Here is a 15,837-nt window from a genome sequence, read left to right as displayed (position 1 = left end):
AAAAAATTTCATTTCGGTATTCTATGTGCCAGACCGCATTACTAAAAAAAGAGAGCGAGAGAGAGGAGACATGGGTTTTTAGATAAGAGAAAGAGAGGATATGGGTTTTTATTTTGAGAGAGAAAGCGAAAGATAGAGAGGGAGAGAGTGTGTGTGGGTAGAGAAAGAGAGAGAGTCATGTGACCCCAAAAAGGAGATAAGAGAAAAAGTAAAGCATTTTTGTACTAAATTATGGACTTTTTGATTTGGAAGGTAAATACATATATATATATAAAAAAGATAGTATTGGGGTTTGGGGTGTGATACAAAATTTTTGAAAGATAAGATATTTGAAAAGTTGAATTTGGTGGGTATTTACAATTTTTTTTATTAATTTTTTGTTGCAATACAACTTAGTTCCCATTATTATTATTATTATTATTATTTTATTATTATTAATTTTTTTTTTCGGAGGAAGGGATAATTGTCCTCGATTGATTGACCTTTTCAAGGAAGCAAGCAAGCTGATGGACTATCGTGAGCTCATGACAAATACAAATATATAACATAGAGGAAGGTACTTTTTTTTTTATTTAAAAAAGAGGATGATTAATATTATGGACTTAATTTATTTGTCAGATAAAGAGGTGTAGTCGCTAGGATTACGAAGATAAGCTTCTTTTTACATTCTGTCACTCTCATTGCTTAGTCACACGCATGCTCCTTTTGCTCATCAAGTTCAAATTCGTTTGTCCAATAATAAGTGGATGAGGTTTCGATGAGGCCTAGACTTTATGAGAATAAAATAAAACCTCACTGAAAATCCTAGTCCGTAAAGTATTTTAGGCAACAAATTTTTAAATGAAAGTTATAAAATCAATTTTCAATATTGATAATAAAATTTGAAACAGGTACAAATGTTGCGGATCTAGAAACAATTATTTTTATAAAGTTTAGATAATTTATTACAATTATACTATTTTTAGAATTTAAAATCCTAATTTTTTCGCTACCATAAAAAATAAAAATAAAGCGCATCTTCAAATAGTGTTGAACAATATTGATTCTATACTAGAAATCCTTGTCATAGCTTGAAAATATATTTTCATCTCTAATTATAAAATTTAAAGCTTAAAAAATAGTGTAGATCAAACATATATATGAAAACTTGAAAATCTTGAAATTGATGGTCCCAAATGTGTTCCAAGATGTATTATTTTCAAAACTTGTAATCCATTTTTTTCTTATGTCCATGCATCTCGATATCGAGATGATCAATTCGAAGATATTTAGGCACCAAAACAATTTTTTCTAGTGAAATTTTTGAGGTGGGCTCTTATTTGATTGTTTAGAGCCTCGGCTCTATATAAGCTTTTCCCTTCCATAATTAATTTTTGAAGTCATAAATGGTAAAAAGTTTTTTGCGGTTATTATGCATCTTCTGAAAAGGCCTCGGACACAAAGCAAGTCGTTGGCTTGTGTGCATCTTCGTGCGGGTGGTTGCAGAAGTTAGGGCAAGGACAAAGGGCAATTTCTTTTGATAGTTTTCTGGTGGTTCAAAACGGGCAAAAAAAAATGGGGATTCGTGGGACTGAAGAACACTGTTTCATTGTCTCATGCTTACGTTCTCTTATTTGGAGCTCTGTTAGGTCCTCTTTCGTCGTCTCTCACAGGGGCCAGCGGAAGTGGTGACGCCATGGCCGGAGGAGTAGGCTGCTCTTGAAACCCTAGCTTCTTGCTTTCTGAGTTGTTTTTCGTTTCGCCTGCAACTGTTTTTTCTTTTTCTTTTTCTTTTTTTGTATCAGAAACAAGGACGCGAGGAGACGATGGAGTTGCCGGATATTGTTGGAATAGCTCGCAGTTTGGCTGTTATGGTCAGAATTCAGGGGCCTGTAAGCTCGTTTCTCTGGCTTATGTAATTTGTTCATTTGCTTCTTGTGTTTTAGGAGGGGGTTGAAGATCGATGACTCCTCTCTCTCTCTTCTCTCTCTCTCTCTGTTTTGTAACTTGAGAGTGAACTTTCCCTTCTTAGGATCCAAAGGGTCGGAAGATGAGAAGACATGCTTTTCACCATTCAGAGTAAGTTGGACTCCATAATTTTGGTTTTTTTTTCTTTTTTGATGTTGATGCTTGCTTGATGGGCTGAATCCTGTTGAAGTGTGAGAATTGAGAGTAAGAATTTCATGTAATTGGTGCTTCCTTCTCTGACCTTTGCTATTGAGTATGGAGGTTTTGCACTCAACAGTGTTTAAGGAACATAGCTTAACCAAAGTAATAAGAATTATAAAAAGGAACATGGCATGTCTCATCCTGAGCACCTAACCTGTGGGCTGCCATTTTTACTATTATCTATATTTATCAAAGTCAAACAATTCTCAAAAAAAAAAACAAAAAGGCATGTAATGCCTTAGAATGAGAAAATTCTTGAATTGTTTTTTTTTAAAGCATTACTGCATATTATTCAAAAAAAATAAAAAATACTATGTCCGATGCTTGATAGTCAGGTTCAATCCTGTAGATCTATCAGACTTGAAATGTGAGCGCTTGGCCGGTGGGCTCAGTCTTGAATGACAATCAGACCTGAAATATAGGCGTATATATAACTGGCCCTCTCTCTCTTTCTCTCAAGAAACTTGTATACTTGCAAGCGCCATGAATTTGACTAAATATTTTGTAGTGATGATGAATAAGAGAAGTTGTCAAATTATTTGGCCTTTTTAGGCTTACCTATCTTAGAATTCTGGGCAGTGTTATTGTGTCATCATTATAGGGTCTCTAATTAGTGAATCTAATCAATTGCAGAACATAACTTCCCTTAAAGTTCAGTCAGGGGAGAAATGCCATTGTGTTGTTCTTACATGCTTGCTTGGGTTTCAGGTCGGGGAAGACAGCTCTCTCTGCATCAGGTTTCCTATTGTCTGATTCATTTGGTGAATTCGCCATTTGCAATAATCTCCAGGGGCTTGATCATCACGGATCATCGGCGTCCACTCTGGTTGTCACTAGCGCATCCATTGTGGAACCTTTTCTGTCGGCCCAACATCAATCTACCAAGTCAAAGGTTGAACTTTTTCTCTCTCAGAACTTAATATCTTCATTACATGCAAGGTTTGGTCTATTTGATTGTGTGGTTTCAGTTTGGCTTGGCTTGACTCGGGTCTAGCCAAATTTTGCAGGGAACCCCTCAGCTGATTTACGGGGCAGAGATCGATGTCTTGGTTGAGGTATGTTCTATAGTCATTTAATTCGGAGATATCCCTCTTGTATTCACCATTTTCTTTTGTTTATATATAATAAGGATTTTTTCTTATCTGTGGATTAAAACATGTTTTACAGATTAAGAGGAAACCAGGGGATAATGGCAGGGAAGAAGATCATGAAAATCCTTGTTGGATGCAATCACATCTCGTCGCCTTGGTAGGATTTGCAGCTTTTCAATTACATCTTACACGAGATTGCTTTGCTATGTCATCTTGTAGAATCACTAATGATTTTAAGTCGTATGTCTCTCTTTGTAACTTTGGTTAACAATTTGGAATCGTGTAGCCGACCGTAATAGTTGGGAAAAGGTTATGATGATGATGATGATGGTTAACAATTTGGAAGTTGACATTATTTCCAAATTGTACGGAAGGCAAACAGATGTATGTCATCATTTTTATTCTCATGCTGGATCTCTTGTATGCTTTTTGTATTTTAATAGTGACTATGTTGTATGTTTATGCCTCAAAGCATTAGTCTCTCCTATCTAATATAACTTTTTAGCATACTAAGTTATAGGGTGTCTTGCAGGTACGATTGCTAGGCTTTAAAAAGTTGGGAACACCTGTGAAAATCTAAGTGTGATGGTATTGCACAAGGGGCCAAGTAATGCTTCCTGAGTGCTTCTCACATTAGGATAACCATTTTGTGGCTTTGCAAAAAGCCATTACATTAGACAAATGAGCCTCTTTTTCCAGTCTATATTACACTAGTGTTTCCTTTGGTGCTTGTTGCTAATAAACGGTTCAATGGAACTCTTATACTGATTGTGGTATAAGGGAGAGACAGAGGGATTAAATATGTTTACAAATCACTTCCTTTTTTTTAATATAAATTTGAGTAAGGGAGATGAATTCTATTGCAATGAATTGCATTTTAAATTTCATTTGACTATAAAATGAATATAATGGATAACTATAAAATGAATGTAATGGATAGCAAACACTCAGACATGAGAGAGGTTCTCAATACTCATTTATTTATTAATATGATAATAAAAAAAAAATTCAATACCACTATTTTTTGAAAATCTAAAAAAAATTAGATTTTTAAGAAATTTTAGTAATTTTTTGAAATTTTTTAATGCCGGATCTTGCCAATCCGACCGATTCTCTGATCCTTATTGCTGATCCAACCCAATTTTTGGGATGGACGATCTGGGTGACCGATTCTTTTTTTCAGAACTTGGGTCGTGGGCCTCATGGCTATTGTTTGGCGTATTTGTAAGGAGCGGAATGGTCATAATTCGAGATCAAGAGGTGCACAAGTTGATTCTCGTGGAGAGTGTTAGGAATATGGTGATCGCTCTGGCTTTGCTTCAATCAGAATTTCGTTGTTTCTGGGCAATTTACTTGGGTGAGGATTACTTAGTGAAAAGAAAAGAAAAATTTGGTCAAGGATTGGTAGATTTTGGCCTTATCAGGTCCATTCTTGTTTCAATCAAGGATAGTTTGGGTTGCTCTCGTGATGGGTACTACTAAGCTAAGTTTTGATTGATATTCACAAGTTAATCCTGGACCGGCAGGTAGTGGTGGGATTTTTAAAGATGAAGACAATAGGAATCATAGAAGCTATTTGGGTCAACTGGGATATGTTATTCTATATTAGGGAAGGCTTGTACTTTGGTTTCAGGTTTATGGATGTGCCATTTCCATCTAGGGATCCATTTGTAGTAGAAGGATCTTGTTTGAATGTCATAAGATGGGCCCATAAAAGAGTTCTCTCTTCTGTGGATGGTGGCTATGATATTTGGTGAGATCTTTGACATTTGTGACACTAGGTGTGTGACCTTTTTATACATGCTTAGGGAGCTAACCATGAGGTTGATACCCATGCGGGGTTCTTCAAGAGTCACTCTACATTGACACAATCTTAGTGTTGGAATCCATGGATGTTGTCTTGTTATTTGATATTTGTTTCATGTTTTTGAGTTTCTTTGTGATTTTATATTAGTGATAAAATTTTTAGTTGATGATAAAAAATTTGTTGTGGCTATATTGTTTACTTGTAGATTTGCATTTGTCTCTTAGGCAATATTTCTGAGGAGGCAGATATCTAATTTTGGGTTCAATAGTGGTGGAGTTATATGCTGCTGCTTATCTGAAGTTCCTTCAGTTTTTATATTTGTCACATGCCTTGAGAATCTTAAAGAAAGTTTATAATATCGCATGGTATATTCTATTTCATCTTCCAAAACTACATAACTCTTATTGACTAAAAAATCCCATGATTGAGGACTCTTACTTGGATTGCTGCCCTAATACTGGACATGGTTTGCTGTCTTAGCACTGGACCTCAATTCTTGTTACCATAGTGGCTAGGCTTGAGACAGCCTGGTTTGAAAGAAGATGGCATCATCATCCTACTTCCTATTGTGAACTGCAGTTTACCAAAGTCAAAGTTCACTTACAGCTTAAATGAACATAAATGGGAACAAGGAAGGACCTACTTTTTCTTTTTAGGGAGTATAGCATCCCCTTGCCCAACACCTACTTTTTCTTTTTTCTTTTCATTCCTTTTCATTTTTTTTTTTTTTTCAAGTGAAGGGAGCTGTCAGTATGTTGTGCCCTTTTCCTTATGGTTTCTCCTTCAAGCATTAACACATAAGAAGTAAAATATATGTTGAAAGTAGATATGGAAAAGAATGAAATCACTCCTAATGGAGTTCTAAATTTTTGATAAGCAGTCGTTTCGTACTTGAGCCATGTTGGGGATAACAATAAATATTTTCTCTAAATATCTGTTAAACATCCCTAATCAGTTTGTGATATACTATCGTATGAGTATTGGACCATAGTGGGGTTCATAGATGTGTTTTTAAAATTTTCTCTGCAAAATTTCTCCACTGCATTGTCCTGATCTTGCTGAAAGGGAAGCATGGTCTGAGTTATGTCTTAGGTATTTTGAACAATGCCTAGCCATATGTTGTTTTGCAATATTTCAGATACATCTTTATTGTGCTTTGAACTATTTCCTTAACCTATTTTAACTGTCATTTAGGTGGATGTGCCAGCATCTTTACTTGCTCTCCAAACACTTTTGGAAGCTCATAGTGGTTCTTGCTCTCCAAATGCCTAGCCATATGTTGTTCTGCAATATTTCAGATACATCTCTATTGTGCTTTGAACTATTTCCTTACCTATTTTAACTGTCATTTAGGTGGATGTGCCAGCATCTTTTCTTGCTCTCCAAACACTTTTAGAAGCTCATAGTGGTTCATCAGAGCAAGGCTCATGGGATGTAGGTTGGTCCTTGGCCCCATTACAGAATGATCCACTGCCCATTGAGGATGCCTCTCGGACTCAGGTAGGCCTCTCAAATCCTTCTACTAATACCTGGCCTCTTCAACATTTGTTGCAAATTAAATGTGTCCTTTAATCGTCATCATGGTGTTAATGAATTTGAACGTTCATTATATCAAGAAGCAATTTAATGGTAGAACAGTATAATCACAGGTAATCTCATAGAACACAAATGGTTTTACACCTCTTGACCTTGATCCAGAACCTCTCCGTGCTTAGTTTTCAATCTGGTCAACAATTGATGTCAATGTTTCAAAACATGGACCCAGACTGAGAGTCAAGCTGGTCCTAAGTCATCAAGCCTTCTCTCTAAGTACCTAGTGAAGTTGGCCAACATTACAATAAAAATACATATCTTAAAAAAGTTAAATCACATATTGACTCTTTAAGTTTATAAGAAAATCAAACCTAGTATCATGACACTTTGATTCTTTTGGATTTATTTTCATTTATCAAGAGAATTTGCAAATGTCTCTCTCTCTTACACACACACACACGCGTGTATCATTATACAAAAGAATTGTGCAGCTGTAGGTGTTCTTGGATATGATCTGAGATTAAGTAGTTTTCTTATTTTTTCAGGATGGAAGTGGAGTCAAATACTCTTTCGAAATTCAGAAACGCAAGACCTTGGATGTTCCAAGCAATTCTAGATCCATGGCCATGTTGACCTCTAGATTAGCTTTACTCAGGCTCCCTGGGATAGTTTCCAAGGTTGAAATTTCATGCTAGGATTTCGAAGGGCTTTAGCTTCTGAATGGAGCAATTTCCTACTTTTCTCATTTTATGAGTTTTTTATTTTGATAAAGCCTAGAATTCTTTATGCATGGCTACTATGGATCAATACTTGCAGGTTTAAAGAAACAATGTTGAATCTATATTGTTGCAGGATTTGCCGCTTATCAAGATCGCTTCACCCAGCAAAAGAGGTGATCTTCTTCTGGTAGTTGGTTCACCTTTTGGTGTGCTATCTCCAATGCATTTCTTTAACAGGTAATGCCTTTGACTTTTCTCTGTCATTATTATTCTTTTGTAGAATTAGGCCTTTCAATGTTCTCATCAATAAATTTATTTGCCAAATGTACATTTTCAAATAGTAGTGTTTGTGTTCCATTTTCTATGAAAAGACTTTCTGTTGACCAAACTCTGATTTCCATTAGGATTTCAGGGACCTTCTACGCTGTTGAGGAACCTCTGATTTCCGTTAGGATTTCAGGGACCATCTACTCACAAGTTCTTGTTCACTTGGTCAGCGGCGGTCTGTTTTACAAAGTTGGTTCTGATCCTACTTACATAGAATGCAAAATTATAACAAGCTCCACTCTCCTTGTCCTTATAGATTCTTTAAATCAATTATTTCCTACCATAACTAGAAAAGGTTTCATCTCTTGGTCTTCTATGGTACCTTTTGCATAGTTTTGTTGTTTATTTTCTGGAGCCAGTCTTTTCTGTTGTTTATGTAACCTTTTCTGACCAATTTAAATGATACTTCAATGAAGCCAGTAATAAGGTGAATGAGAACTGTACTGCATAGTCATAATTTGGTTTCCCTTCCATCTTTTGTGGGTTAGAAGCTATTGCACATTAAATGAAACTAATGTCTTGCAGCACATACTTCACAAGGAGTTAATATATTGGCTTGTGTTGGTCATTTCGTAACCCCTATCATACTTTTTTTTCCTTTTTCTGAAATTTGGATAACTTCATTCTTAGAATTTTGAAGTTGCAGTCTGGAACAAGAATGCATTTCTTAGCTAGCCTCACAATTTGTCAAACTGGGTCCGCAACTTTGTATCTCCAGTGTTGTACTGATTGAATTTGAATTGTATATTCTTAATGGGTCTCGCTCCAGTTATCTCTGGTGGTTGGGGTAATTGATTCTCTTTAATCTGATCATTTGATTCTCCTGCTGCTTGGACCAAGTGTATCTGTGGGTGCTGTGGCAAATTGCTGCCCGCCAGCCTCTTGCAACCCTTCACTACTGATGGCAGATATACGATGCCTGCCTGGTGAGATAAGTAGTGTTTGTTGTCGTTTTCCTTATAATTTTAGTACTGTGGGATTTGCTTTTGCCAACATCTTTTGTTTATGCTCTCATGTCTTTCTGGGGATGTCTCATTTATCAGGAATGGAAGGCAGCCCTGTTTTCAATGCTTGTGCATGTCTCGTTGGGATATTAACCAGACCCTTAAGGCAACGAGCGGGGGGTGCAGAAGTTCAGGTAAACTTGAATGAAATACTATGCTGAGTCTTCTATTCAATAACAATCAATAATTTTATAACAACTTTTTCCATAGCTCTGTATGACAGCTTGTGGTCACATGGGATGCCATAGCAACTGCTTTGCGTGAGCAGCAACCAAACAGCATGACCATTCCAAAGAATGAAATGTTTGAGAAGTCTGAGTATGGCATGGAAGATGCGTGTTTAATGGGTGATCACCCAAGGGGAACAATTCTTTGTGTGGAACCTCTATCTTCTGGTTTGGACTCCCACTCACTAGTGGGGTTTGAAAAGGCCATGGCATCTGTTGTTCTTGTTACTGTTGGGGATGGGGCCTGGGCTTCTGGTATTATTCTCAATCAGCATGGCCTCATACTCACAAATGCTCATCTCTTGGAACCATGGAGATTTGGCAAAACACCCCAACTCAATGGAACTGATGAGGACAAATTAAGAACATTAACTAGACCTTTCAAAAGATCATTTCAGAGGCAGGAGTCTGGTGAATCTAAGGAATCAGGTCATGAAAGAAGCATGGGGAATATCCTTTCATCAGTTGGTTTCCCTTTCTACAAGAGCTATAGGAGAATACGAGTCCGGCTGGATCATAGGGAGCCACGTATGTGGTGTGATGCAAAACCAATCTATATTTCCAAGGGGCCCTTGGACATTGCTTTGCTTCAACTTGAACATATACCAAATGTTCTCCAGCCAATCATTCCTGATACACAGTCTCCCTCCCCTGGGTCAAGGGCATACGTTGTAGGACATGGCCTCTTTGGGCCACGCTCAGGTGAGGCATTCACTGAATCTCCATTTCTTTGATGGGATGTATGCTATATTTCAATTATATTTCAATTAACAATGGGCATCATCACCTACCAATTGTCCAATGATGTCATTAATGGTGTTGGAGTGTGGGACCCAGGAGAACATGACATGATTCCAATGGCGGGTCCTGCTCTCGCCCCATCAATTACTTTCCGGTATTTATTTGGATGATGATGTCCTCAATGGGCTATGTTTTTCCTAGTTTATCGGATGCTAGTATCCAATGGATCACAATCGACCAATGGCATGATGGACAGTGATGGGGAGTGAGACCCACCAGAAGAGGAAACGACCCCAATGGTGGTTCTCATCTCTCCATCACCAGCCATTTAATTTGGACACTGATGATCGCAATGGACTTGATTTTAAGAGTCCATCAAACTATAATGTGCTTTCTCTAATGGAAAAAGTTTATATAATGATGCTACCTTATAATGTAGAACTACGGATGCCCCTCAAAAATCCATCGGAAAAGGTAATTTTAATGTTGAAAAACCCTTTGATTGATCATCTCGACATCAAGATGTATGACTATGAAAAATAAAAAGATTTTAAGTCTCAGAAGTAATGCATTTTACAACATGTTATCTACACCGTCCATTTTCAAGATTTCCATATGTTTATAGATCTACTTGATTTTAACCATTTTTTAAATTTAAAATTTTATAATTAGATATAAAAATAGACTTTGAGATAATCCTAAGAACATTTTACATCAAAATTATATACCATGATAAAATTTGAAGGTGCACCTTACCTCTACACCTACAGATGCGTCCGTATGCAAACTGCACCCTTCTCTAATTGCCTATGCATTGAAACTGTTTCCTTTCTCTTAGATAGTGACATCCCAGCAAATTATCTTTGCACCAGATCTCTGTCCTTCTGTTAGTTCTGGAGTAGTAGCCAGAGTTGTCAAAACACAAATACCTGTGAAGCCCGATGAGTCAAATGATTCCGAGGAGAGAAATCTACCAGCAATGCTCGAAACAACTGCAGCTGTTCACGCAGGGGGTAGTGGTGGTGCCGTTGTCAATACAGATGGATGTATGATTGGACTTGTAACAAGGCAAGCATTTTGGCATAACTGCGAACAATCATTACTAGTATTATTTTAATGAAATAGGAGCCATTTTCGATTAATTCTCAAGAACACAAAAATCTGGGATGGAAAAGTAATCCGTACCTTGCCTGTGTATGTATATGATACATGATCTGGGCATCCCCCATTCATAGGGGTGGGAATTGGGTTGGTTTTGACCCCAGTGGGTAGCTTGGGTCTTGGTCCATTTGACCTTGACCCTACTAAGATTGAGTCTGGGTCCAGGTCCAGCTTAGATCTTGTCGGGTCGGTTAAAGCCATGCTTTGGACCTGAAATAAAAAAAATATACTATGTATATTGTATTATATAATTAATATTAATAATATTTATTTATACTAATATATTCGCTGATCTCAAATAGTTGGGAAAAGGCGCTGATGATGATGATTTATGCTAACACATACTGGGTTGGGGGGGAGGGGGCGACCCGACCCGACCTGTTCCCACCCCTAACCATTCGTACTCAACAGCAGGCAGTGGAGATTAATAGTATCTAGGTAATGGTCCTAGAGAACACGAATGATTCTAACCTGTTGGTTGTTGAGAATGGATAGTGGCCGCCCTCTCTGTGTGCTATAGTTTCCGCAATTGGGAAGTGATGCATTGGGAAAATGTGATTTATTTGTTCCCAAGCTTATTTATGAATATCTGTCTGCTGAATACAGCAATGCAAGGCACAGTGGAGGAACTGTCATACCTCACCTGAACTTCAGCATACCATATGCAGCTTTGATTCCCGTGTTTAAGTTCGCTAAAGGTATTTACCTATCTCTATTCCCCTTTATTTGGTTCAGTTAAAAGCAGTGTGTCAAGACTCTTCTAATAGTCACACTGCAGTACATGAAGAGAACTCAGTGTATATATGGGCAGGTATACTATAATATATTGGATTTATTGTGTGTGGTACTCAGAAGGGCATGATAGTGTAGGGTAATTCTACCTGGGAATGTCCTAGTTGGCCCTACTATAGTTAAATCTCTACTATCTGTCATTAGGAAAGAATGGTTGATGCCTTTTGGAGAACCATTATCAGACTAAATGCGATAAGTGTACATCTTCTGTTGTTTGAAATGTCTTCCCAAATTGAATTAATGCTAAAAAATATTTGTCTATAGACATGCAGGACATGTCAGTATTGCAGGTTCTTGACAAGCCAAATGAACCTGTCTCAACTGTGTGGGCATTGATGCCCCAAATGTCCCCAAGACCGTTGCCAAGATTTCCATATCTACCCGAGTCTCTTTTGGATCAGAAAGAAGGGGGAAAGGGATCCCGTTTCGCCAAGTTCATCACCGAACATGTCGAGAAGGGAAGTTTTGGCAGTTCTTCTACTGCTGAATTCATTCCAAGCAAATTATGAGAGGATAAAGTGCAAAGTAGGATGAAGATCTGTAGTTGATTATATTCAAGGCTGAGAAGCCCATTCTTTGTTTCATGTGGTATACATCTTCTTGGGATGTCCTTGTATTCCCTATCTAGCATTTCTTTCCATATAAAGATCTATGTGGGTCTTGTAGTGATGGGGTTTTTGAGCATGATATACATATTCATGCATAGAGACACGAGCATGCGTTACTAGTGGACTTATTCTCTCTTCAGTTCAAAATAATTGCCACGCATCGTCCTTTTCCCAACTAGTTCAAAATAATCGCCACAGACTTGTATTAAGCAGTGGATGTACCAATTCAATTAGCTGGATTCTTACTCTTCTTTGTTAGGCATTTGGAATTCAAAAAGATGTACATTTATAATGACATCTTGTTGTTTCGGTTGGTTCGTGACCATTGAAGACATTTTTAATAATTTGGGGCCTTCAGGCCAAAGTCTACGATGTTTACTCATCATGGCATAGCCGAAACAAAGATGTTCACCAGAAAGAAGACATCCCTTTAACAGGACAATTATCAAGATGTTGCTATTATCGATTAAACCATAATATTTTCAAGATATAGAGTAAGATTGGATGAGAGAGAGAGAGAGAGTGCATATTCCTATTACAATCATCATCATCTAAGTTTTATCTAATTATTTGGAGTCAGTTATATGAATATTTTCTCTATTAAAAGTTATATCATCAGTAAGATCAAAAGTTACCATTTCTTTCTCACTACTTCTGTTTATGTCTTTTTGGACATTTTTTTATGTTTTTGTAGAGCATTTCTCATTACGAAATGATACTATAAACCCACACCCATGTGAGTAGGATTTCAAAAGATCACTATTAAATTTTGACACAAATCTCTAGAAAAGTTGGAAACTTGGATGAATGATTTAATTTTTTTTTAGAGATCTGTGTCAAAATTTGATGGTGATATCTTGGGGTCCTATTCACATGGTGCGGGAGGGTCTCATAGTATTATTACTCTTTCTCTCTTGAATCAAATCGTACTTCTTAACTAATGTTGTATTTGGTCTATATTGTTTATTTTCTCTCTTCTTATTGCCTATTGACGCCACACCTAAATTCTCTCGTACGTATTCATTTCGAATTATATTTTTTTTTGTTTTGCCACTAATCCATCTAAAAATTATTATCTTAGCTACGTTCATCTTATGGATATATTGTTTCTTGATCGTCTAACATTCGTCTCGTAAAGCATGGCCCCTATGTGCCATTCACATAAAATTTCAAAAATACATCTCTACTTCGTCCATCCAACTCTAGTTTTATGTGTGACATCTTTAACAATTTATTCATTCTCTTGGATTATCGACCCTAGATATTAAAAACAATACTTTTTAAGTATTTATTGACTATCAATCTTAACTATTTCGTATTTACTCTTATTATTAGTAAACTTGGATTCCATATATTTTGTCTTAATCCGGCTAATTACATTCAAGAGTGTCCCTCAAATATTTTTACTTTGTGTTGACACCACCTCTAATCTCATTGATCAAAACAATGCTGCCCGTGAATAATATATACCATTGCATCTCATCTTGTAGTTCCTGGTTAACTTGCCCAAAACCAAAACAAAGAGGTATGTGCTTAGCACTGACCCCTAATGTAGGCTCATAGTAATTGAGAACTTACTTGTTTTTCCAGTAGTTGTCTGTATAATAGTTAACACTCCCTCGTACACATCTATTACTATGTCAATATGGCCTTTGGCGACTATTTTCTTTTCCAGCACCCACCAAATTAAACTTCTACCTTATCGTATACTTTCTCTAAATCAATAAAGACCATGTAAAAGTCTTTTTCCTTTGTCCTAAACTTCTCAATCAATTGTTTAAATGAGAAAAATGCTTTAGCAGTTGATCTCCCTAGCACAAACCGAATTGATGCATACTTCAATTAGAATAATTAATTGAATATTTTGAGAAAATTATAGATGCCCCTCTTTACCCTACTTTTTATGCATGCCACCTCCCAATACTTTGTATATCACACTCCTATCCCCAAAACTTTCTATATTTGTAACGACCTCCTAAAAGTAAAAAAAGTAGGCTTTTTAGGGCTTAAATGCTCTCTTTTTAGGCCACGTTTTCCGGTCCCTCTCTAAGCCGGTCCAACACACTTGATATAGAGACAATTTGACACATTTTTTGTGTCGGACAGGCCGTACAGGCTCTGTATTCAAGTTGTGCCAATCTAGGATAAAAGTGCCGGACCAAAACAACTTGGATATAGAATCGGTTTGGCACATTTGTTTGCGCTAGGCGGACACATGTTGGGTATCATGTTTTGGAATCATGGGGTAAAATGGAGAGTATTTTGGTTAAAAAAAAATCATTTTTTTACTTAAAAGGTGGCTGAAAAGAAAATAGTTTTGAAGTTAATAGTGTGATCAAGAATTAGAATATTCGATAGATCATGCCTAAAAAGTACAAATTGGGGGAGTATTTATAGTTTCCCAAATATATTTTTCGTGTGTGAGAAATGCCCTTATTCATATCCAAATGTTCAAATGTTGCTTAAAAGTAAAGTTTGTAAATTTGCAAGGCTTTTTAGAGTCAAAATCCTTTTTCTAACCCCTCTTTGTAATGTTCATGAGAGGAAAGTGAATTAGAGGGCCCTACGTTTTTTCTTTTGTTGGAAAGCTCTATCTGGAGAGAGGTTTTCAATATGAAAGCGCCGTCACATGAGAAGCACTTTCATACCAAAACAGGTATGCAAGCCATATTTCTTGCAAAAATGCATGAAGAGGCATTTTTGGTGTGCCGTAGCTCTTCCACAGGTGCTACAGGTTCCACCTCTTTCCAATGAAACAAACATGGGAAAGTAGTGATTTAGCTGGAAAGTACCCTTGTGTGAAACAAACATGGCCTTATATTCTCTTGGAGATTTCACCTTCATTGCTTGATACATTAGTATTATTTGAACTAGATTATGTTCTTGGCTGGCGGCCTGATTGATCGGAAGAACCTACATTCTAGTGTGTCAACCTGACCAACTAGACATGCAATCATCAACTAACACACCCTATCCTTGTGTCTGCCTTCCATAATCCGTCGTAAACATAGATTTTGTATCTGAAATTTCACAAATTGATAACATCAACCCTATCGACTATGAACCACAAAAATGTTTTAAAATCTTAGAAATAGCCTATCTGAAATTTTTTGAAAAAATCAATTTTTAAGTCTTCTTATAAGACCAAATTTGTATTTGTTTTTTGAGCCTCAAATTTATGGATATAACAAAGAAATGTCTTTGTAGTGGTAGAGGAAGGGTTCGAGATCCTAAATCCAGAAAAAAAACCAGGGTGGACTCGTGCATCTCTAGAAACATAGTAAACTTTTCAGGGGAATTTTTTTGGCTAAAGCAGGGGAAAATTTTGGGTAAAACAGGGGATGAAAAACACATTCTTTTCATTTCTTTTTTAAGCCACCCAAAATGTTAATCACGAGCAATCTTTAAGGTGCAAAGACCCCTAGCCAAACTGCTAGACGCCACCAAGCCCTTTGTTTTTATTCCCCTAAAAATATCATTAACAAGCCCAAATTATCCTGCACCTCATAAGGGCATATCTATATATATAACAGAAAAAATTACAAAAAAAATTTGAACAAATTAAAGGACTAAAATACCCCTTAAATTTTTAGGAATAATTTGGCCATTTTAGTTTTTCAAAATATTGATTTTATATTTTTTTTACAGGTGCGCGAAAGAAAGAAGAATGGACAACTTA

General features: G+C 36.7%; 1 protein-coding gene across 14 annotated transcripts; it reads left to right on the top strand.

The window, feature by feature from the left end:
- The first annotated feature begins 1,472 nt into the window (after positions 1-1,472).
- DEG15 (protease-like protein) lies at positions 1,473-12,305 on the top strand. 14 transcript variants are annotated; one of them, XR_016049226.1, is made up of 16 exons: positions 1,473-1,687; positions 1,785-1,871; positions 2,012-2,058; positions 2,857-3,040; positions 3,156-3,203; positions 3,316-3,396; positions 6,400-6,546; positions 7,125-7,256; positions 7,432-7,535; positions 7,711-7,814; positions 8,395-8,551; positions 8,669-8,763; positions 8,853-9,558; positions 10,470-10,665; positions 11,365-11,456; positions 11,815-12,305. XR_016049226.1 is itself a non-coding variant. In XM_006858180.4 (15 exons), the coding sequence occupies exons 1-15, from the start codon at positions 1,676-1,678 to the stop codon at positions 12,057-12,059; spliced, it is 2,262 nt and encodes a 753-aa protein (XP_006858242.1). In that variant the 5' UTR covers positions 1,473-1,675; the 3' UTR covers positions 12,060-12,305. The 14 variants fall into 14 exon arrangements, 2 of the variants coding, with proteins under 2 accessions (XP_006858242.1, XP_020531565.1); XR_016049219.1 differs by lacking the exon at positions 7,711-7,814 and having other exon boundaries at positions 8,466-8,551; positions 8,840-9,558; XR_016049222.1 differs by lacking the exon at positions 7,711-7,814.
- Positions 12,306-15,837: the final 3,532 nt, after the last annotated feature.

The sequence above is a fragment of the Amborella trichopoda genome, chromosome 2, assembly GCF_054954075.1.
Source record: "Amborella trichopoda isolate Santa Cruz 75 chromosome 2, AtrichopodaSantaCruz75HAP2 v2.0, whole genome shotgun sequence".
NCBI lineage: Eukaryota > Viridiplantae > Streptophyta > Magnoliopsida > Amborellales > Amborellaceae > Amborella > Amborella trichopoda.
This window is presented reverse-complemented; position numbering and strand designations above follow the sequence as displayed.